The sequence below is a fragment of the Trichechus manatus genome, unplaced genomic scaffold (genome assembly GCF_000243295.1).
Source record: "Trichechus manatus latirostris isolate Lorelei unplaced genomic scaffold, TriManLat1.0 scaffold00025, whole genome shotgun sequence".
Classification (NCBI taxonomy): domain Eukaryota; kingdom Metazoa; phylum Chordata; class Mammalia; order Sirenia; family Trichechidae; genus Trichechus; species Trichechus manatus.
Genome location: NW_004443961.1, coordinates 2,581,668 through 2,605,349, shown reverse-complemented (window position 1 = coordinate 2,605,349; position 23,682 = coordinate 2,581,668). Strand labels below are relative to the sequence as shown.

Genomic DNA, 23,682 nt, shown 5'->3' with positions numbered 1-23,682 from the left:
AAAAAAAAAAGGTCGAGAAGGGAGAGTGTTGACATGTCATGGGGTTGTTAACCAATGTCATAAAACAATATGTGTACTACTGTTTGATGAGAAACTATTTGTCAGTAAACCTTCACCTGAAGTACAATAAAAATAAATAAATAAATTTTAAAAAGGGGGAAAAAAAAAGAAAGGTCTTCTCTGACCACGCTTACCTAAAGAAATACATGTTTTATTCCTTCACCCTGCTTTACTTTTCTTTGTGGCAGTTTTATACCAGTCTTAGTCCCCTAGGCTGCCATAACAAAATACCACAAGGTGGGAGGTTTTTAAAGAACAGTTTTGGAGGCTAGAAATCCAAACCAGGGTATCAGCTGCGTCGATTCCTTCTGGGAGCTTTGAAAGAGCAACTGTTGCATGCCTCTCTCCTAGTTTCTGGTGGCTGCCAGCAATCCTTGGCATTCTTTTGCTGCTTGTAGAAGTATCTGCCTTAGTCATCGCATGGCGTCTGTCTTCCCTCTGGTATGATTTAATTAATAATATCTTCAAAGAAAGACTCTATTTACCCAAACAAGGTCACATTTACAGGTTCAGGGGTTAAGACTTCAACATGTCTTTTTGGGGGATACAATTCAGTCTGTAACATTACCTAGCATATTTCAAGCCAGTAGCCAATTTGTCTGTCTCCTACCAGTAGCCCAGTGGTTCTCCACTGGGGGTGACATTGCCCCCAGGTGACATTTGGCAACATCTGGAGATATTTTTGGTATACCTGGGAGAAGCTGGCATTTGGTAAATAGAGGCCAAGGATCCTGCTAAACACCCTAAAATGCACAGGACAGTCCCCCACAACAACAAAGGATTTTCTGGCCCCAAATGGCGATAGTGCCAAGTTGGGAAGCTGCTTTAGACTGTAAGTGGTGTGAGCAGTGACAAGGGCTGTGCTGTCCTCGGTGTATATAACTGTGTCTGGCACATAGGTGGTGCTCTGTTGAGTGAATGACTAAAATGGGAGTGTGGGAAAGCACTTAGCATAGTGCCTGGCAAATAGCAACTATCCCTTTAACATTCAACAAATATTTAGTAAGCTTTACAGCGAGCTAGACATTGTACTAGCTTCTGAGGCTGTAACAGCAAGCAAGACATCCTAGGTCCCTGCTCTCAAAAGGTTTCCTTTTAGTGGGTATTAACATTAGCTGCTACTGTTGCTATTATTGTTATCATTGTTGTTGTTATTATTATGTTAGTACTGCCAGGGTTTGCCACAAGCCTGTGGTTTTTGGTTTGTTTTTTTTTTTTTTTTTTTTTTGATGATATATTTTTACTTTTCAGAGATACCCTGCAAAACTGGAAGAGTTTAGGGTTCCTGGAAGCAGCCTGGTATAGTATAAATAAGAACTGTAGAATTCGGGGGTCAAACAACCTAGGTCAGTATTTGGGCTGCAGCCCTTGATATAGGTGTTTTGCTCTTGTGTGTTATCAAGTCGATTCCGACTCATAGTGACCCCATGTGACAGAGTACAGCTGCCCCATAGGGTTCCCTTGGCTGTAGTCTTTACGGGAGCAGATCGCCAGGTCTTTTCTCCCGTGGAGCCACTGGTGGGTTTGAACCACAGACCTTTTAGTTAGCAGCCAAGCGCTTAACCATTGAGTCACCAGGGCTCCTTTAATATAGGTGTATCAGTTAGGATAGTTAAGGCTATGCTACAGTAACAAAAGACTCCAACTTCTCAGGGCTTACTGCAATTTACAATGTATTGTAAAAATTTACAATGTTTCGCTCCTCATACATATCCATGGCTTATTTTATTGACTAAAGCAATTCACATGACCAAGGCTTATGTGAATGGGGCAAGAAGGAGGTATAGTTTTATCCCAGGGAGGAGAAGTGAATATTTGTGAAGAATAGGCAGTGTGGTTTCTCATGTTCAGACCTCTGTTCGTCAGGCTTCTTCTGGCTGAAAGTCAGGGAAGGATAATTTACACTGGCTTAAGAAAAAAGGAGACAAGGAAAACCCTCCATGAGGTGGATTGACACAACAGCCACAGCGATGGGCTCCAACAGACCAGTGATCATGAAGATGGTGCAGGACCAGGCAATGTTTTGTTCTGTTATACATAAGGACATCATGAGTTGGAGCCAGTGACAACAGCATAGTCTCCTATAAACAGGCAGTCCACAAGAGGAGAGTGTCCAACAATTCAGGTGAGGCTAGCTTCTCTTCCTCTTTTCCCCACCTCATCTTAGCTGTATTTCTCTCTACATTGGATTCATTCTCCTTCAACAGACAGGTCATCTACATCTGGAGAGAAAGACCACCAGCAGCCCCTAAACAACCGCTTTCAACCCATGACCCAGAAAACAAACTACCTTCTCCTCCAAGTCCATATTGAAAAAACTCCTGGGGGAGGGTTTTGGTTGGCGCAGTTGTCTACCCCTGGACCACTCATTATTGGCTGGACAATGACAGAACTGTGGTTGCCTGGACTGGGTCACGTGCCGAGGCCTAGGTGGGGAAGGGCGGCTGTCAGTGGCAGCCTCCCCAGCTTCACAGGATCAGAACAAGGGAGTAAGCATTTCCTGAGGAAGGTGAAACCAACAGGGTTTATACAATGCCTGCCTCTTGTTATCACCCTTAGAAGATAAAGCATGTGAAAGCATTTGTAAACTGGAAAGCATTGTCCAAGTGCTAATTGCCGTTATTATTCCCTTCAGGTTGAATAAAAGCTGCAGGATGTATGAAGGTAAATGAATGCTGGTGGCGGGCAACTATTGTTCCAAGCTCTTAGGTAGGGGAGACTACAGTTGTCAATAAGTAGGCAAGAGCTTACCAGCATATTGAGTAAGTTAACGGCAAAAACTGTTCGGTATTGAATCTAGAAGTGGCGCTTGTCACTTAGGAAGGTGGCTGCGTCTGCAAGACAGCGAATACACAGCTATAATTCAAAGAATTCTGCAGTGTGTCTTTTATGAGTGTGACGATGTTCTGGGCTTGGTCTCAAGGGACATTCTAGAAGAGTAAAGCACAGCCCCTCTGTTGGAGAAATTTCCCATTCCATCCAGACCCACTGGCTCTGAATATGCAGATTACATCAAGGAAGGATCAGGACAAATTGGCTGAAATTTCCATTTTTCCTCCTGATCGCTTGACAGCCTGTTACACCTGCTTCCTGCATGATGTTTAATTGAATTCCTGTGCTCGAGGCAGTGACTCTGCATTGCTGCTGTGCGCAGTGTGTTTGAAAGGGCTTCCCGGCAAGGCCAAAGGCAGGAAGCTCCACGCCGTGATACCTCAATGAATGGATCCCTTGCGAAGGAGGCGCCTTTATAATGAAGTTACAAAAGAGATCTTCACAAGTCCTCCAAAGCCTGGCAGCTTGCATGTGTGAGTGCAACCAGGATACTTCCAGAACAACCCTGTGGAAGGTAAATAAGGCCAACGTGAGGCAGAATTTTAAAACATCTGACTGCTGTGTCTCCAAGAACCGTAGCTATAATCATCTGCCTGCACACATCGGGCACATGCACACACAGAGGCACACACAGAGGCACATGCGCGTGCACACACACAAACGCATGCATATACACACAGACAACATGCACACAGAGACACACACACACATACACAAGCATACACACGTGCATGCATATACACACAGACACACAAACACACAGACACATGCGCACAGAGACACTCACAGACACTCATACACACAGACATACACACATGCATGTATATACACACACGCAAGCACACAGATACATGCACACACAGAGACACTCCCAGACACACACACACACAAACATACACATATGCATGCATATACACACACACAAACACACAGATACATGCACACACAGACACTCACAGACACACATACACACAGAGATACACGCCCATGCACACAGACACACACACACAGACACACGCGAACATATACACACATGCATGCACACAATGCGCACACACACGCACGCACACTGCCTCCCTTTCTGATGTATGACCATTGGTCACACTTCGGCTCCCAATCCCTCCCGCTTTTCCAATCAAACCAGGGAAGAAGACACGATCGCCACTTTCCCTTGCTGACTGATCAACTGGGTTAGTCTTTCTTGTGTTAATGCGTTTCACCTACTCCGTCAGCATTGCATTTTTTTTTAGTTGTGGTAATATATCTGTAACAAAACATTTGGCATTTTAACATGTTGTACATGTGCAATTCAACGACATTCGTCCTGTTGAGCAACGGTCACCACTATCCATTCCCCGATCTTTCCATCACCCTTGACAGAGGCTCTGTGTTCTCTAAGCAGCGAGTCTCCTTTCCACTTCCGCCCTCCTGCCCCGGATAACCACTAACGAACTTTGGTCCCTATACCCTTGCCTAGTCTAGATATTTCATGTAAGTGGGATCTCAGAGTACCCGGCCTTTTGTGACTGTGCAATGCACGTTCAGGCCTTCAGCTCTAACTGGGGGAGACGACAGCTACTGAGGAAGCGGTGGGGGAACGAGGAGCTGGGATCATCCTTAACCTTATTGTGGCAACAGTCCTGAAGGTCAATCTGAGTCAGTCTTTTCAGTGACAGTAGGTGTGATAGACTGAATTACGCCCCCCAAAGTATGTATTGTAAATCCTAAACCACTCTACCTGTAGATGTAATCCCATTTGGGAATACGACTTTGTTATGTCCATGAGGCTCTATCAGGGTAGGGTGTATCTTAAGTCAATCCCTTGAGATATAAAAGGAGCAGTTTAGGCAGAGAAGCAAGCAAGGACAAACTGGGGAAGACTGATACCATGTGGACATCGCCAAGGAACTGAGAAACAGATGCTGGAAAGAGACAAGGACCTTCCACTCAGAGCCAACAGAAAGAGCGAGTCTTCCCCTAGAACCAGTGCCCTGAGTTTAGACTACCAGCCTCGTAACTGTGGGAAAATACATTACTGTTCATTAAAGCCACCCATTTGTGGCATTTCTGTTATAGCTGCACTACGGAATTAAGACAGTCGGGGCCAATGATACGGGATCCGTCTCTCTGGGAGCCCCCACTTCCCAGAGCCTTCACTGGTTGGGGATTTTTCCCAGATCTGACATCCAAAATAGCCCCTCCCTTGATCTTTAGTCCAGGAGCCCAGGCTGCCTCCAGGGAAGTGAGGGTTCACAGAGAACGTCTCCCTTCATTTTCCTTTCTCGCCTGCCTCCTCCCTTGACAAAACAGGCATCAGTTGTCCAGAGCAAAGATCCATAGATGCCAAGCAGACAGGACACAAGGAAAAGCAAGCACTGCTGAGGAAGGGAGCTGGCAGGGCACTAAATGAAATTGGTAGCATTTTATAAATTTTGCATACGGTAACGATTACACTTTCCTTTTCATTTCAGACCTGTTGGGTATAACCCCTCATTCAGTTCTCACTTGTTGAACACACGAGAACTCGCCACGTGATCACGTGACCCATGACATATCTGGTCCAGCGCAAAGCCAACCAAAACGCGTCCTCAGATTGAGCATACCCGTGTATTTGCACCGTGCTCTTTGCGACGGCTCTCACCTCTGTCGGGTATCAGCAGTAGTCCAGCGAACTGTGAAGACGCAGCATCCAAGGACAGAAAATGAGGGCACAAGTTTTTAAGTATGATTTTAAGACAAAAAAACACTTGTGCAGATTTGCAAAGGGCCTGCCAACAATCATCATAGAAGAAACTAATGAAATGATTTGTAACTGCCTTGTAAGTACGTTTCTTTTGACTATCTCAGACATGCAAAATTACATGTTCGAAATCAATTCTTTACTTACTAATTTTCAAATATAAATTTTTGTGTTAACATTCAAATTTGAATGTAAATTTTATTTTATATATTTTACTTGTTTTATAAATTTTATTTATTTTCAATTATTCAAATTTATTTGCTACAGTCGAACCAAAATTAAAGAGTGACATGATTTGATACCCAGCTAAAATGAGATGCCAAGAACTAAGTGGAGCGCAGAAATGAAACCTCGCAGAAGAGACAAAGAACAGGATTTGTGAATCCCTAAAGACAATTCCAAAATTAACTTCCTTTTTAAAATGTAATGAATCAGAAGAGACGTCTTCCACTGAACACTTGAGTTTAATGGGTGCAGATCGTTATACTAGCACTGCTAGTGCTGAAATTACTAATAGCAGTACAAATATGACAGAATTTGTTCCAAATGCTGCATCCATTCCTTGCTGTAGTGAAAAATTTAATAATGGTGGAGAAAGAGAAACTATTTTAGAATCTGAAATTGTCACATCTGCAGACCCCATAAGTAACAGAAATACAGATCCTGCTTTGTAGAGTAATTTTTCTTCTAATGATGTAAATTATTGGATCGAAAGAGGGCCAAGTGATTGTCAGCATCAGAGTGGACCATTTAAAAATTCATGTCAGAAATTTCTGGATGATAAACAAACAAAGTTCTGTAGCCAGAATATATTTCGAGAGTACAAAGCTAATGGTAAAAATTATCAGAGGGAGTGGCTAGTGTATTCTCCATCAGTCAGCTCTATATATTGTTTTGTTTGCCAACTATTTGGTCCTAAATCATTTAATTCTCAATTTGCTTGAATATGGTTGATAAACATGAAAACAGTTCAATCCACAGAGATTGCACATTGTCATATTTAAACCAAAAACATGGTTTTAGCCTAACTCATGAACTGAAAACACAAAACAATAAAGAGCATCAGTACTGGAAAGCCATTTTGCAACATGTCGCTGCCATTATAACAATCACTGGATGTGGACTGTCTTTTCGAGGAAGAAATGAAATGTTTGGGTCCCCACAAAACTGGAAATTTGAGGGGTTTACTTGAACTCGTTGCTCAGATCAATTTTTAGCAGGTCACATCTTAAAATATGGTAAAACAGGAAAGGACAACCCATCCTAAGTCTAAAAAAAGTGTGAAGAATTAATAATAAGTGATAATGTTCGGTCAACTATTTTCAGTGAAATAAGTATAGCTAAATATCTGAGTTTGTCTGTAGATCTACTACTGATCTTTCTCATACAGATCAGCTAAGTATTGTTTTGTACCAGAAGGAATTGGTTGACATTCAGCCATTTTAGGAGGTTGCATATGATCAAGAATCAATGGTATTAAAGGAAGAAGTCCAAGCTGCACTGAAGGCATTGGTGAAAAACAAGGCTTCAGAAATTGACAGAATACCAGTTGAGATGTTTCAACAAATGGATGCAGCACTGGAGGTGGTCACTTGTTTATACCAAGAAATTTGGAAGACAGCTACCTGGCCAACCAGCTGGAAGAGATCCATATTTGTGCCTATTTCAAAGAAAGGTGATCCAAGAGAATATGAAAATTATCGAACACTGTCATTAATATCACATGCAAGTAAAATTTTGCTGAAGATAATTCAAAAATGGTTGCAGCAGTACGTCAGCGTGGAACTGCCAGAAATTAGAAGTAGACATGGAACCAGGGATATCATTCTTGATGTCCAATGGATCTTGACTGAAAGCACAGAATACCAGAAAGATATTTACCTGTGCTTTACTGGCTATGCAAAGGCATTCGACTGTGTGGATCATAACAAATTATGGATAACATTGTGAAGAATGGGAATTCCAGAACCCTTAATTGTGCTCATGAGGAACCTGTACATAGACCAAGAGGCAGTCGTTCGAACAGAACAAACGAATACTGCATGGTTTAAAGTCCGGAAAGGTGTGTGTCAGGGTTGTATCCTTTCACTATACCTATTCAGTCTGTATGTTGAGCAAATAATCTGAGAAGTTGGACTATATGAAGAAGAATGTGACATCAAGATTGGAAGAAGATGCACTCACAACCTGGGTTATGCAGATGACACAACCTTGCTTGCTGAAAGTGAAGAGGACTTGAAGCACTTACTGATGAAGATCAAAGACCACAGCCTTCAGTATGGATTACACCTCAGCGTAAAGAAAAATAAAGAAAACAGAAATCCTCACAACTGGACCAGTAAGCAACATCATGATAAACGGAGAAAAGATTGACGTTGTCAAGGGTTTCATTTTACTTGGATCCACAATCAAAGCCCATGGAAGTAGCAGTCAAGAAAAATCAAAGGACATATTGCATTGGGTAGATGTGCTGCAAAAGACCTCTTTAAAGTGTTAAAAAGGAAAGATCTCACTTTGAGGACTAAGGTGCGCCTGACCCAACCATGATATTTTCAATTGCCTCATATGCATGGGAAATCTGGACAATGAATAAGGAGGACCAAAGAAGAAATTGATGCTTTTGAATTATGGTGTTGGCAGAGGATATTGAATATTCCATGGACTACCAAAAGAACAAACAAATCTGTCTCAGAAGAAGTAGAGCCAGAATGATCCTTGGAAGCAAGGATGGAGAGACTTCATCTCATGTACTTTGGTCATATTATCAGGAGGGACCAGTCCCTGTAGAAGGACATCATGCTTGGTAAGGGAGAGGGTCAGCAAAAAAGAGGAAGACCCTTGACACAGATGGATTGACACAGTGGCTGCAACAATGGGCTCAAAGATAGCAACGATTATGGGCTCAAACATAGCAATGATTATGAGGATGGCACAGGACCAGGCAGTGTTTTCATTCTGTTGTACATAGTATCTCTATGAGTCAGAACTGACTGGACAGCACCTAACAACAACAGCAAGTATTGGTTTAAAATACAAATCTCCAACAGATAGACAACCTATTGAGCAATTTATCACGTTTGCTAGCTTAAAAAGTCATACTGGTGAAGAAATTGCAGATAACGTACTTCACTATTTATGTGAAGTTTGCAAAATTGATTTTTCTAAGTGCAGAGGCCAGTCCTATGACAATGTTGCCAATATGTCAAGGAGTTATAAAGGCATGCAACAGAAAATTTTAGAATGTAATGAATATGCTATTTTCATACCATGTGCTGCACATCCACTTAATTTTGTAGAATGTGGATCAGTAGATTGTTGTCCAGAGGCAGTTGATTTTTTTTCTACTGTTCACTTACTCTGCACGTTTTTTGCCTCCTTTACTCATCAATGATGTTGTTGTTGTTAGGTGCTGTCGATGGGTAGTTCTTAAAACATATTTAGACAATGATCGAGTACTAACATATCTTTCTAATACATGTTGGGAAGTGCATGCTGTAGTGAGTGCGATCCTGGAATGATACGCTCGGATTCTAGATGCTTAGAAAATATTGCTGAAGACCAGACACAAAAAGGGATACCAAAAGAGAAGCTGAGAACATCACCAACAAAATGGAAACCCTAGTGTATGTATTTGTGTTGGTTATGTGGAATAATATATTGCAGCATTTTCATCGGACATGTCAAGCTCTCTAAGATTCAGAAGAAAATTTAAAGATATGCCCAGATCTCTACCAGTCATTAATAGGGTAGTTACATAATATAAGAGAAAATTTGGAAAACACTACAAAACAAATATTGCCAAATACTGATTATAAAGCAGTTCACAGCTGCAGAAACATTAGAAACAAGTAAATGATAGAAGCGTTCCGGAAGTATCACTGAGTGCCAGAGATCAACTTCACATAACCACATACTGCACTATCATTGACACACTTGAATACGTGAAAAGACGGGCCAGAGAGTCTGAAGGTCCTTCAAATAGATTTTCCTTCTTAAACAATGTGGATATACCTGATGAAGAATGCATGAAGGCATCCAAGTAATTAGAGCTGACTTATCCCAAAGCCTTAAATACAAACCTTTATGAAAAAGTGATAGTTGCATTCTTACATAAGAACTAAGTTTATAGATTCAGGAAAGACAAATTTTACTCATTTAGGCCTGTATAATTCCATAATAGAAAATAAAATACAATGTGTATTTCCCAATGTTGAAATTCCTTTACACGTATTCCTAACTTTAATGATCACAAACTGCACATCAGAACACTCGTTTTCATCCCTAAAGAGACTCAAAAACCCTCAGCGTACAACAATCCAAGAAAAACTCAATTAATTATCTTTATTCTGTATGGAAGTAGATATTGTTCAGCAGCTTAATTGTGATGAAATCATTGAAGAATTTGTAAGAGCAAAGAATAGAAAGAAATGTTTTTAATTATAACATGTAAGAGGTGAAAGAGCTATCTAAAAATAAAGTATGTAATTTGTTACAGTATTTGTTTTCTGATCATTAAATTTTCTTTTATGACATCTTTTCATTTATTCATTTATAATTAATAGTTTTTTGTTATGAAACGAGCTTCAGAATTGAAGGATGAGCTGTATGAAGCAAAATTGGTGAAAGTCAATTTTTCCTTGTGGGAGATAACAGAATTTTACATTGTTGAAACAACTGAGTTCACGGACTTACTTACTTTGGTGGAGATAGTGGAATATTCTTTTTGTGGAAAATGTAGTGTATAGTAAAAATCTTAGTACCCTGCATCTACTAAAAATTTTATAATCCACTTCATCTCCTTCTGCTAAAATAGCATATGCCACTTTCGCGTTCAATCACTAATACTATAGTTGCATTTAAAAAGAAGTTACATCATGGATAGCTAAGACACACACACACACATATGTATATATATAACTCATACATCCTGTTGGAATACGTGAGTAAGCAGAGGAGGGGCACCACAGGTTATCAGTGCTTAGGGCTCTTACATGTCTTAATCTGGCCCTGGAAAAAGCAAATGGTTCCTCCTAAGAAAGCCAAAAGGAGCCCTAGTGGCTCAACCATTGTTTGGCTGCTAACTAAAAGGTTGGTGGTTCAAACTCACTCAGTGGCTGTTCGGGCAAAAGACCTGGCAATCTACTCCCGTAAAGATTATAGCCTAGAAAACCCTGTGGGACAGTTCTACTCTGTCACATGGGGTCTGTGTGAGTCAAAATCAACTCAGTAGCACCTAATGACAAGAAAGCCAAGAGACAAAGCCAAGAAGCACGCCTGTCTTAGTGATGTAGTGCTGCTGTAACAGAAATACCGTTAAGTGGGAGGCTTTAAAGAAGAGATATTTATGTTTCTCACAGTTCTTCCGGCCAAAAGTCCAAACCAGGGTCTCGGCTGTGTGGATCCCTTCTTTGTCAGTAGCCCAAAGTGCTGCTTGGTTCCCTGGCATTCGTTGGCTTGTAAACAATCCTCACAAGGTGTCGGTCTTCCCCTGTGTGCGTCTGTGTCTATCCTGGTCTTTTTATAACTCAGAAGTGATTAGGTTTAGGATCCATCCTACTCTGGTATGGCCTCGTTAATATTACAAAAGAAACCCATATTTCCGAACAGTATCACATCCACAGGTACAAGGGCTAAGAATTCAACACATATTTTTAGGGGACACCATTCAATCTATACAACTCCCAAACAGGAGATGAAAACCTTGGAAGGTTGGAGATGGTTATCTGGAGCTGGAGTTTAGACCTGAGGAGTCAGGCAGCCACAAAAGACAAGAAGGAGGTCGATAAAGCAAAATGAGGAGAAGAGGGTATTCTGGGCCCACACCAGCGTTAGCAGGCTCTAGCTCATATCTAGTTTCTAGAAGTTTGTAGCATAAGAACTTGAGATAGAATGAACATTAACCCAACCTTATATGCTTTATTCAAAATCTGGGCTTTCCCTTTCTTGCCTTGTTGTCTGTAGTTCATGATCCTGTGACATTATACACATTGCTTTTTTTTCTACTAAGAATGCCCTTCTGTTTGCATGCTTACCTGGTGGTGTCCCACGTGTCCTTCTAGATTTTACTAACATGTCACTTCTGATGTCAGGCTTCTCTAATGCCACATATTTTGATTTAGCTGTTCAGAAATCCATCTATAGTATTAAATTCCATGAGGATAGAGACATGTCTTTGTACTTCTTGAATCCCCTAGCAAGTTCTCAGCAGATGTTTATCCGATGAATGTTTTGAATGAGGTAGGTCAAATCCTTTCTTTGAACTCCGTTAACTTAAACATCCATTCACGTTCCCTCAGATTCTGCCTTTTGTGTCAGGAAATGTGGGATGTATAGGAGTCCCTGGGTGGCGCAAACTGTTAAAAGCTTGACTACTAACTGAAAAGTTAACAGTTCGAACCCACCCAGAGGCACCTCAGAAGAAAGGCCTGGCAATCTGCTTCTGAAAGGTCACAGCCTTGAAAATCCTATGGAGCACAGTTCTACTCTGAAATACATAGGGTTTCCATGAATCAGAATTGCCTCAACAACAACTGGTTTGGTTTTGGTTTTGGTAGAGTGTATGAACTGTTGCCACCAAGTCAATTCCAACTCATAGCGACCCTACAGGACAGAGTAGAACTGCCCCATAGGGTTTCTAAGAGTGGCTGGTGGATTGGAACTGCCAACCTTTTGGTTAGTAGCCAGAGCTCTTAACCACTGTGCCATCAGAGCTCCAGAGAGTGTGTAGCTCAATGCTTTAATAGTATAAGCAGTTTACTGAAATGGTTAGGAATGCAAGCTCTGGTGCCAGTCTGCTTGGGTTTGAATTCTGACTGCACTGCATCCTGGCTCAGTAACCTCTGGCAGATGATCTCCTTTCAGTTTCCACGTTAGTAAAATGGGATAATAATACAGCATAACTTATAGGACTATTGTGTGCTTTAAATAAATTAATATACATAAGGCACGCAGTACAGTCATGGCACCAGTAGGCCCTGCACTGGCGTTGGCTATTATCTTTGTGTGCCTGCCTGCCTCCATCACCAGCCTATTATGTATGGGGACTGTGCTTGGTCGTATTTATGATGACATCACATCATACATAGCACAGCATAGAACAGAATACTTTGTGCCTGGTACATAAACTTTGGATCGGATTGATGAAACTAAACATAGAGACAATTCAGAGTGACACGGGGCTGGAATTGAAAGTCCGTCCGCACCAGTGAGACTGTATATTTGGCAGATTACCCTTTATCCTGCCATTCGTGGAGTTGGGCCCCAAAGGCTTGCCTGGGAAGGCATCTGAAACTCCTCCTCTTTCTTGGTCTCTCCTGCTTTCTTAGAAATGCTTAAGGAATGTTGACATTGTGCCTACAATGCTGCTTTGTCTTCAGCCTGGAGAGAGCGGCCCCTGAGCTCTTACTGTACTTGTTGGCGTCATTAAATGCTGCAGTTCTGTGATTCTCTACTGGGTGGTGATAGTATCCATGAAAAGCAGGGAAAAGATGGGAAAATCAATGGGATATTTCTTCCTCGGAGGCCTGGGTGGGCCATCTGGCAATCTTTAAACCTGGGTGCCAGATTGAATAACATGGTTTGGGTGACTTTTTAAATGTATTATTCAGAGGAGATGTTGTTTTCACCTCTGTGCTTCACACAGCTTCCGAGCTGATGGAAATCTTTTCTCCTGTGCTTGAAAATGATGTGGAACACAGCTTAGAGGAGACCCATAAATCAGCGTGAGAATTCCTCAGCTGGTCTCAGAGTAGCAGCTGATGATGGAGAAGGTGGTTGAATTATTCTGCATAAAGGACAAACAGACGAGGTGCAGTTGTTCGGTCAGCAAATATGAGGCCCAGTCTGGATCCTGAACGATACAGCAACTTGGCGCCTCCTCTTGTTCCAGCAATAGTGGGGGGCACAGCCGTGTGGGGGTCTAATTGTGGAATGAGAGAATGCCTGCCTGGGGCGCGGTGGGCTCAGCTTCTAGCTTGACTGGGTTGCCCATAAGTTTATGAAATTGCAAGTCACTTCACTTCTCAGTGTTTTCTTTCCTACGATCATGTTGTTGAACTCTGACTGTGATCCTTCATAGCGATCTGGTCTATGTTTTCTCATCTTCCATCACAGTTTGTAAACCTGTAGACCCTCAGTCTTCGCCTCTGGGCTAAATAGTTTCTGGTTTCTGACAACCCACCATTTAATAACTCTTGGAGTCCAGTGTCTGTATCGTCTAAATTATATTGTCTCAAAGTGGACACAAGGCTTAAATGGGACCCTGATCCTGTTTTACAAGCAAACCGTATGAAATAAAGGGCACACAGGGTCTACTCTACTTCTTAATACCGAGAATTTATCTGAATGGCTTGGCAATTACGTGTCTCCACACGTAATTCAAAGACTCTATTCATCGTAATTGTATGTCTTTGCAAACTTGTGGAGTAAAACAGAAATTGAGCAAAGGAAATACAACGAGCAAGAAGCATCCATGGGCTTCACCTTCCAACTCGGGGGTTTTAACAAGGGGGATTGAGGTCACTGGGAAATGACAGACATAGATGAAGGATCTTCCAGAAGTACGTCAGCGTTCTCTTTTCGACCAGATGGTGTTGAAATACTTGGGAGGTGGTAACGAGTCATTTAAAGCATTAACTGACTGGTAGTAAAATTATCTTTGGCAAACTTCACTGAGGCAATGTGTGCTTTTGGGTCATCTTGGAAGAAGGATGCTTTCTAAGTGTAAAGTGATCTGGGTCACTCTGCCCAAGTATTGTTAGTTGCCGGTGAGTCGGCTCCAACTCATGGCGACCCCATGTGCAACAGAACAAAACATTGCCTGGTCCTGCACCGTCTTCACAAGGTTGTTGTTGCGCTCAAGTCCATTGTCGCAGCCATTGTGCATTTTGAGTACTTTCCAACCTAGAGGGCTCATTTTCCAGCACTCTATTGAACAGTATTCTATTGTGATCTGTGTTAGGCTGGGTTCTCTAGAGAAGCAAAACCAGTAAAGCATGTAAATATATATAGAGAGAGATTTATATCAAAGAAACGGCTCATGTGGTTGTAGAGGCTGGAACATCCCAAGTCTGTGGATCAGGATAGATGCTTCACCTGATTCACATAGCTGCAGGGGCTGGCAAACCCAAGATCAGCAGGTTGGAGAGCAGGGCTCTTGCTCACAGGCTGTGAAGATCAACGAATCCCAAGATTGGCAGGCAAGACTGCAAGGCTTCTCCTGATTCACGTAGCTTCAGGGGCTGGCAAACTCAAGATTGTCAGGTGAGCTGCTAGCGCAAGTCCCAAGAACCAGAAGTCAGATGAACAGGAGCCAGCTGCAGGATCCAGCGTGAGCAAAAAGCCAAAACATCTGCTTATATTCGGATGCAGGCCTGCCTTCCTGTTTTTCTCCTTCCCCATCTGTGCAGCATTTTGGAACATCATCAGAAGAAAAGCATTCTGCGAATTAAAATTGCACTATGGGTTTTTTTTGCTGGTGGCCAGACTCTAGGACTGGCAGAATTTCCCTCATAAAAGCTGCATGTGACTGTCTTCTGTTACCTTTGGAGGCTCTGCAGTGATGAAGAGGTGCACACTTGCTAGTGCAGAGAAGCCCCAGGACTCCTCAAACTCTGCCTGAAATCAGCCTAAAGAGACACAGGGAGGAAGTGTCTCTGTCTCTCTCCCCCTCCCTTCTGCCGCAGTCTGCCTCATCTGCCATTCTCTGTCTCTCCTCACGTGTGGGTTGTCCACGTTGCCCTCCCTGCTAGTTCTTCTCTGCGAAGGTTTTTGCGTTCCCATTGCTGGCTGCCTCCTCCAGAGACTCATTTACTCTTTCTTCCCAGCAGATTTCAGAGGGCCCTTGTCACGGATTGAATTTTGTTCCCCAAAAACATGTGCCAACTTGGCTAGGCTATGATTCCCAGTATGGTGTGTTTGTCCTCTATTTTGTGATCTGACGTGATTATCCTATGTGTTGTAAATCCTAACTTCTATGATGTTAATGAGGCAGGGCTCAATCTGCAGGATTAGGTTGTATCTCGAGTCAATCTTTTTTGAGATATAAAAGAGAAAAGCAAGCAGAGAGACACGGGGACCTCATACCACCAAGAAAGAAGAGCCAGGAGGGGAGCGCACAGGTCCTTTGGACCCAGGGACCCTGCACTGAGAAGCTCCTAGACCAGGGGAAGATTGATGACAAGGACCTTCCCCCAGAGCCAGCAGAGAGAGAAAACCTTCCCCTGGAGCTGGCACCCTAAATTTGGGCTTCTAGCCTCCTAAACTGTAAGAGAAGAAATTTGTTAAAGCCATCCACTTGTGGTATTTCTGTTATAGCAGCACTAGATAACTAAGGCAGCCTGATTTTCTGCACACCGATGAGTAAGTGCCAGTGGCCTGAGAGCAAGTAGATACAGAGCTAAGCGTTTGCCTTGATGACAGGTGAGAGGCAGACGTGCTCTGAGAGAGGGGAAAGAAGGGAGAGACACAGTAACCACAGGCAATTCTTCTTCAGACCCTTCTCTGAAAGGAGCCAAGGATAATGCTACTGTCTCTGGTAATAGTTACAAACTAATCTTGTTTAAAAGAGCCCTGGTGGTGCAATGGTTAAGTGTTCGGCTGCTAACAGAGAGGTTGGTGGTTCAAACCCACCAGCCGCTCTATGGGAGGAAGACCTGCCGATCTGCTCCCATAAAGATTGCAGCCTAGGACATCCTATGGGACAGTTCTTCTCTGTCAGATGGGGTCACTATGAGTTGAAAACTGATTTGATGGCACACAATAACAACAACAAAAAAGCAGTTGTTGTGGAGTGGACTCTAACTCATGGCGACCCCATGTGTGTCAGAGTAGAACTGTGCTCCATAGGGTTTTCAATGGCTGTGATCTTTTGGAAATAGATCACCATGCCTTTCTTCCAACGTGCCTCTGGGTGGATTCCAACCCCCAAACTCCCGACTAGTAGTTGAGTGTTTAACCATATGTGCCACCCACACTGATAAATATAATCACTTTCCTTCAAGTCTGCCACTGCCTGGCTGAATATTGGATTGAATATGTCTTAGGACATAGTTTCCTGATTCTTAAAATGAAGGATCAGAACAGGTAGTTTGCAAAGAACTTCATCTTAAGCATTTTAAGTAACCAAAGGACATTGAGTTTTTGTTTGTTTGTTTTAATATTTTATTATGTTTTCAATGTAGGTTTACACAGCAGTTTGGGTTCCCATTCGACACTTTCTGCACAAGTTGTTCAGTGACATTTTCTTCACAATGTGTGAACATTCTCATTATTTCCATTCTGGTTGTTCTGTTTCCATTAATCTAGTTTCCTTGCCCCTTACATTCTCATCTTTGTTTTAAAGTAAGTGTTGACCCTTTGGTCTCATATAGGTGATTTTTTAAAGGAGCACAGTACTTAAGGGTGATATTCATTGTTTTTGGTGAAAATTTGTTCTTTAGCTACAAGGTGACCTCAGGGGTTAGTTTTGGTTCAAGGTTTAAAGAGTTTCTCAGGGAAATTGTCTTGGGGAGTCCTCCAGTCTCAACCAGTTCAGTAGATCTGGCTTGGAACTTGAGGTTCTGTTCCACATTTTTCTCCCATTCTATCAGGGTCCATCTATTGTGGCCATGACTGGAATGGTCAATAATGATAGCCGGGCACCATCTAATTCTTTTGGTCTCAGGGTAGATGAGGCCATGGTTTGTGTAGACTATTTGTCCTGTAGACTAGTTTCTTCTAGGAGTCCTTGGTTTCCTAGGCAACTGAATTTTTTAATAGTAAGATTAATGTTGTTGTTTTTTTTAATAAATATTTAAACAGGTGTTCAGAATTGCCCATTAAGGAATGGGGCTTAAAGGGAGAGAATAAAAGAAGTGTTGGTTGATGTCCTGCTATTTGGAGATGGCTAATTGTCTTTTTTTTTTTTCAATTAAAGTAATACCTGTATATGGTGGGGGGAGGGCAGAAATTAAACAAATACAGGAAAGTTGAAAATAAAGAGGAGCACTGATGGCACAACAGTTAAGTGCTGGCCTGCTAACTGAAAGATTGGCAGTTCAAATCCACCAGTGGCTCTGTGGGAATAAAGAGCTGGTGATCTGTTCCCGTAAAGATTACAGCCTAGGAAACCCGACGGAGTTCTGCTCTGTCCTATAGGATCACTGTGAATTGAAATCAACTCAATGGCACACAACAACATCAACAAAAAGTAATCATCTGCCACCTGCCTAACTCACACTCAACCACATTCCCCAGTATTAACTCTGCTGAACTCTTTCTTTTTTGTTTCAGTTCTTCAGCTGACTGCCATGATAACTTTGTATCATAATACCCATATTTCTGTCTCCTCAGTTATCAACTTTGTATATACTGTTTGTAGTGAGTTGAATGGTAGCCCCAAAAAGATACCTCCAGGTCCTAATCCCTGGAAACTGTGTACGTGACTTTATTTGAAAAAAGGGTCTTTGCATATTATGTAATTAAGTTAAGGATCTTGAGATGAGGTCATCCTGGATTATCGGGGTGGGTACTAAACCTTATATCCTTATAACTGACAGAACAGGAAAAGATACGGACATAGGGAATAAGAGGAAAAGGCCTTGTGGAGACAAAGCCAGAGATCGGAGTTATCCAGCCATAAGACAAGGAATGCCTGGAGCTGCCAGAAGCTGGAAGAGGCAAGGAAGTATTCTCCCTTAGAGCCTTCAGGGGGAGCACTGCCCTGCCAACACCTTGATTTCAGACTTCTGCCCCCCAGAACTGGGAGAGAATAAATTTCTCTTGTTTTAGGTCACCCGGTTTGTAGCAATTTGTTAACAGCAACACTTGGTAACACTGGGTGGCGGTTATGGATTGAATGGTGTCCCCAAGATGTATGTCAACTTGGCTAGGCCATGATTCCCAGTATTGTGTCATTGTCCTCCATTTAGTGATCTGATATAATTATCCTATGTGTTGTAAATCCTAACCTCTATGATGTTAATGAGGCAGGATTAGAGGCAGTTATGTTAATGAGGCAGGGTTGTATCTTGAGTCAATCTTGTTTGAGATATAAAGGAGAGAAGCAAGCAGAGAGGAGGGACACCTATTACCACCAAGAAAAAAGTGCTGGGAGTGGAGTGCATCCTTTGGACCCGGGGTCCCTGCACTGAGAAGCTTCTAGACCAGGGGAAGATTGATGACAAGGACCTTCTCCCAGAGCTGACAGACAGAGAAAGCCTTCTTCTGGAGATAGTGCCCTGAATTTGGACTTCTAGCCTCCTGTGAGAGAATAGATTTTTCTTTGTTAAAGCCATCCACTTTATTTCTGTTATAGCAGCACTAGGTGACTAAAACAGTGCAACTGGTTAATGTGCTTGGCTGCCTAACGAAGGTTTGGCAGTTCTAGTTCACCCAGAGGCACCTCAGAAGAACTGTCTGGTGATCTCCTTCTGAAAAATCAGCCACTGAAAACCAGTTCCACTCTGATACACATGGGGTCGCTATCAGTTGGAGTCAACTTGACAATGTCTGGTTTTAGGAAACTAACACGCTGTAGACTCCCAGTGTGAAGGATAATGAATGTAGCCCCCATTTTGCCTTCCACTGGAAGACTTGGAGAAAAGTGATTATATTTATCCATGTGTCTAAACAAGATTGTTGTTGGGTTAGGTGCCATCAAGTTGATTTTCATCTCACAGTGACCCCATGTAACAGAGTAGAACTGCCCCATAGGGTTTTCTGGACTGTAATCTTTATGAGAAGCCCTGGTGGCTCAGTGACTGCTGACCAAAAGGTTGGCAGTTCAAATCCACTGCTCCTTTGTAACCCTATGGGACAGTTCTACTCTGTCCTATAGGGTCGCTATGAGTCAGAATTAACTCGATGACAACAGGTTTAATCTTTATGAGAGCAGATTACCAGATCTTTCTTCTGCGGAGCCGCTGGGTGGGTTTGAACCACCAATCTTTTGGTTGGCAGCCGAGCACTTAACTGTTGCGCCACCAGGGCTCCTTTAACAAGATTGGTTTGTAACTGTTACCAGAGTAGCGTGCATTATGCCTTGGCTCTTTTCTGAGAAGGATCTGAAAAGGAAGTGCTTTCCACACTAGAATCTCTACTGTGGCATATCACAAAAAGCAAGTTATAGAATGTTAGCCGGTGGATAAAACCCCATGGTGTCAGCTGCATATATTCCATCTGCCCAAGGGAGCAGAAAGAGAGGCCATGCTAGACCATGTGGTAGTCCTCTGGGTTTCTGCTCTTCCCATTAGCTGGCTCAGAATTTGAACTTTTCGTCCACACACCCTTGCAGGGGACCTTCCTTAGCTCTGATATTTAGGAGTGTATCATAACCTGTTCTGTTTTCTCCATCAGTCCAGTCCATCCTGCTTTCTGTCTTCTAGAGTTCCTTCCAAATTTCTCCTCCCCTGCTAGCTCTATTTAATGTTCATGCATGTGAAGGTGTCTTTCTGATTTATATCATTTCCTGTATTTCTGTGAAACCTCAGAAAAGAGGGAGGCAGATATGTTTGCTTAGGAGTTTTTTACTAAATTTCTTTTTCTTCAGAGAAAAATTGCTTTGCTGTTTTGTAAAAATAGTACCTTATTATAAAGAAATTAAGCAATTCAGAAAACAACAAGGAAGAAATATTTTAACCCCTCCTATAAATAATAATCATTAATATTGGGTGAACATCATTCCAGACATTTTGTATGCAGCTATAGAAAGGCTAGAGAAAAAGGTTTATAGAAAAATGGGATTATACGATATGTGGTATTTGAGTAAAAACTATTACATCAAATTTTACTGAATTTAACTTGTACAAGGACAGGTCATGGAAGCTCCACAGACACATCCAAACTCCCTGAGGGACTGAATTGCTGGGTGGAGGGCTGTGGGGACCATGGCCTCGGGGAACATCTAGCTCAATTGGCATAAAACAGTTTATAAAGGCAATGTTCTGCATTCTACCTTGGTGAGTAGCGTCTGGGGTCTTAAAAGCCTGTGAGCAGCCATCTAAGATACTCCACTGGTCTCATCCCTTCGGGAGCAAGGGAGAATGAAGAGAACAGGATACAAGGAAAAGATTAGTCCAAAGGACTAATGGATCACAGCTACCAAGGCTTCCACCAGACTGAGTCCAGTACAGCTAGATGGTGCCCGACTACCACCACTGACTGCTCTGACCAGGATCACAACAGAAGGTTCTGGACAGAGCTGGAGAAGGATGTAGAACAAAATTCTAACTCACAAAAAAAAGACCAGATTTACTGGCCTAAAGGAGACTGGAGAAACCCGAGAGTATGGCCCCCAGACACCCTTTTAGCTCAGTGGTGAAGTTACCTCCGAGGTTCACTGTTCAGCCTGGGAGTGGACAGCCCCATAAAACCAAATGGGACTAATGAGGCACAGCAGTCCAGGGACAAGGGCCAGAAGGCAGAAGGGGACAGGAAAGCTGGTGATAGGGAACCCAAGGTTGCGTAAGGATATTGTTGATGTGTTGTGAGGATGTTAACCATTGTCATAGGGCAACATGTGTACTAACTGGTAAATGAGAAACTATTTTATTCTGTAAGCCTTCATCTAAAGTGAGAATAGCAGCACAATTGGAAGAGCGTAGTCAATGTCACTGAACTGTGCATGTAGAAATTTTTGAAATGGTGTATCTTTGGCTATGTATATTTTCACCAAAAAAAAAAGGTCGAGAAGGGAGAGTGTTGACATGTCGTGGGGTTGTTAACCAATGTCATAAAACAATATGTGTACTACTGTTTCATGAGAAACTATTTGTTCTGTAAGCCTTCACCTGACGTACAATAAAAAAAAAAAATTTACTGAATTTAGAAGAGAAAGATATTGAGATAAAAGAGAAGGAATTGCTAAATTTTAAATAAATGTTTCTTCACCGAAAGAGATATTACCTCCTAAAAGATCCCTCTAATGTTACATAAAGGAGCCCAGGTGGCACAACAGTTAAGCACACGGCTGCTAACGAAAAGGTTGACAGTTCGAACCTCCCAGCAGCATGATCTGAAGACACGCTCGCATAAAGATGACAGCCTAGAAAACCCCATGGGGCAGTTCTACTCTGTCACATGGGTTCACTATGAGTCGGAATTGACTCGAAGGCACCCAACAACAATAACAATGTTATGAAAAATGTGAATCAATTGGAAAGTTTTTTTTAACTCCAGGATGAAAATTTACTTCCTCCTGTGAAAGAGGTAAAATCATCGATACTCTCGTATCTCCTTCCTCCTTTCCCTTTTGCTAGTTATACATATATTTTTTATACCCGCAAGGTGTAATGTTCACATTGCAATATAACCAAAATTCATGTAATTGTTTAGTGTTTGTTCTACAATTAAATAGATTCGTTTTTACCATCAGTCTTTCTATTATAGCTTCATTACCAAGGTATTTAGAATCATCTCCTAGTTGCATTGATTTATTTTTCGTTTTAGCAAAGCATTTTTTTGAAAAAGGGTTGATGTAAGCTACATACCCAGAGTTCTTTCATGTTGAAAACATCCCCCTATTGTCTTTATACATGAGCAGTACCTTCTCTGGATTCAATATTCTTCGGTTCACACTTTTTTTCTTCTGAATTTTGTAGCCATCACCCCATTGCCTTCTTAAAATGATGTGACTGGAGGAGTTCAGTGCCAGCCCGATTTTCTTTCACTTTGCAGGTGATTTACTTTTCTTTCTGAGTTTCCAAGGAATTCATTCTTTATCCCCCAAATTTAAATTCTTTATCAGAATATATGTCCATATTACTATTACTGTATTAAATTTTTCTCTGGCTGCTATGTATTTTTTCAATTAGTGGATTCAGTTTTTATTTCAGGGAAATTTTCTGTTAACGTATCTTTGAATTATTTTTCTATTCCGTTTTCCTCTACTTCTAAGATGTTAATTAACTTTATGTTACATTGTTTCTTTTTGGACTGACTTGATGGCAACTGGTTTGTTTTGGTTTGACATTGTTTTTATCTGTCTTCTACGTCTATTAGTTTCTTTCTAATTGTAGAAAACCAGTTTGTCTTTTTTTATCTGCATCCGTTATGATTATCTCAAACTTTTATATTAGTAGCATAATTAAAATTTTTCTGATATTTCAAAAAAAAAAAAAAAACCCATTGCTGTCGAGTTGATTCTGACTCATAGCAACCCTATAGGACAGAGTAGAACTGCTCCATAGAGTTTCCAAGGAGCACCTGGTGGACTGATATTTCAAACATACCAAAAACAGATGAGTGTAAATATAAAGAATGATAACCAAATAAACACCCATATTCCCAAACTCAGCTTAAGAACTAGAATAATATAACTATATCTTAAAATTTCTACATGTCCCTCTCAGATTCCATGCCCCACCCTTTGAAGTGGATTGACCAAAGTGATGGTTTTTTTCAGTCACTTCATATGCATGTAAAGCTGGACAATGAATAAGGGAGACTGAAGAAGAATTGATGCCTTTGAGCTGTGGTGTTGGCAACGAATATTAAATATGCCATGGACTGCAGAAGAATGAACAAATCTGTCTTGGAAGAAATTCAGGCAGAATGCTCCTTACTTTGCACATATTATCAGGAGGGACCAGTCCCTGGAGAAGGACATCATGCTTGGTAAAGTAGAGGGTCAGCAAAAAAGAGGAAGACTCTCAACTAGATGGATTGGCATAGTGGCTACAACAATGGGCTCAAACATAGTAACGATTGTGAGGATGGCACAGGACCAGGCAGTGTTTCGTTCTGTTGTACATAGGGTCGATATGAGTTAGAACCAACTCAACAGCACCTAAAACAACCATCTATAAAACTTATCTTTCGTAAGATTCTGTATAATAACAATACTCGTACCCCATTTTGTCTTTTTCAGATTCTAGTAAAGAATAACCACCCTTCAGACAAGATCATTGTCTTGCCAGGGAAAATTGAAGAAATCTCACTTCCTGAGGCTGCAGATGTGATCGTTTCTGAACCAGTGGGGTACATGCTGTTCAATGAGCGGATCCTGGAGAGCTACCTTCACTGCAAAAAAAGGCTGAAATCCAATGGTGGGTTGGCCCGTTCCCGGTTTAGAC

At 41.8% G+C, this 23,682-nt stretch overlaps 1 protein-coding gene across 1 annotated transcript in view; it reads left to right on the top strand.

Moving 5' to 3' along the window:
• The window catches only part of LOC101354667 (histone-arginine methyltransferase CARM1-like), an 87,597-nt gene that overhangs the window by 38,194 nt on the left and 25,721 nt on the right, over positions 1-23,682 (top strand). Inside the window, exon 5 of the mRNA XM_023728562.1 lies at positions 23,478-23,655. Within this exon, the coding sequence (XP_023584330.1) occupies positions 23,478-23,655 (178 nt within the window). The remainder of the gene's footprint in view (positions 1-23,477; positions 23,656-23,682) is intronic.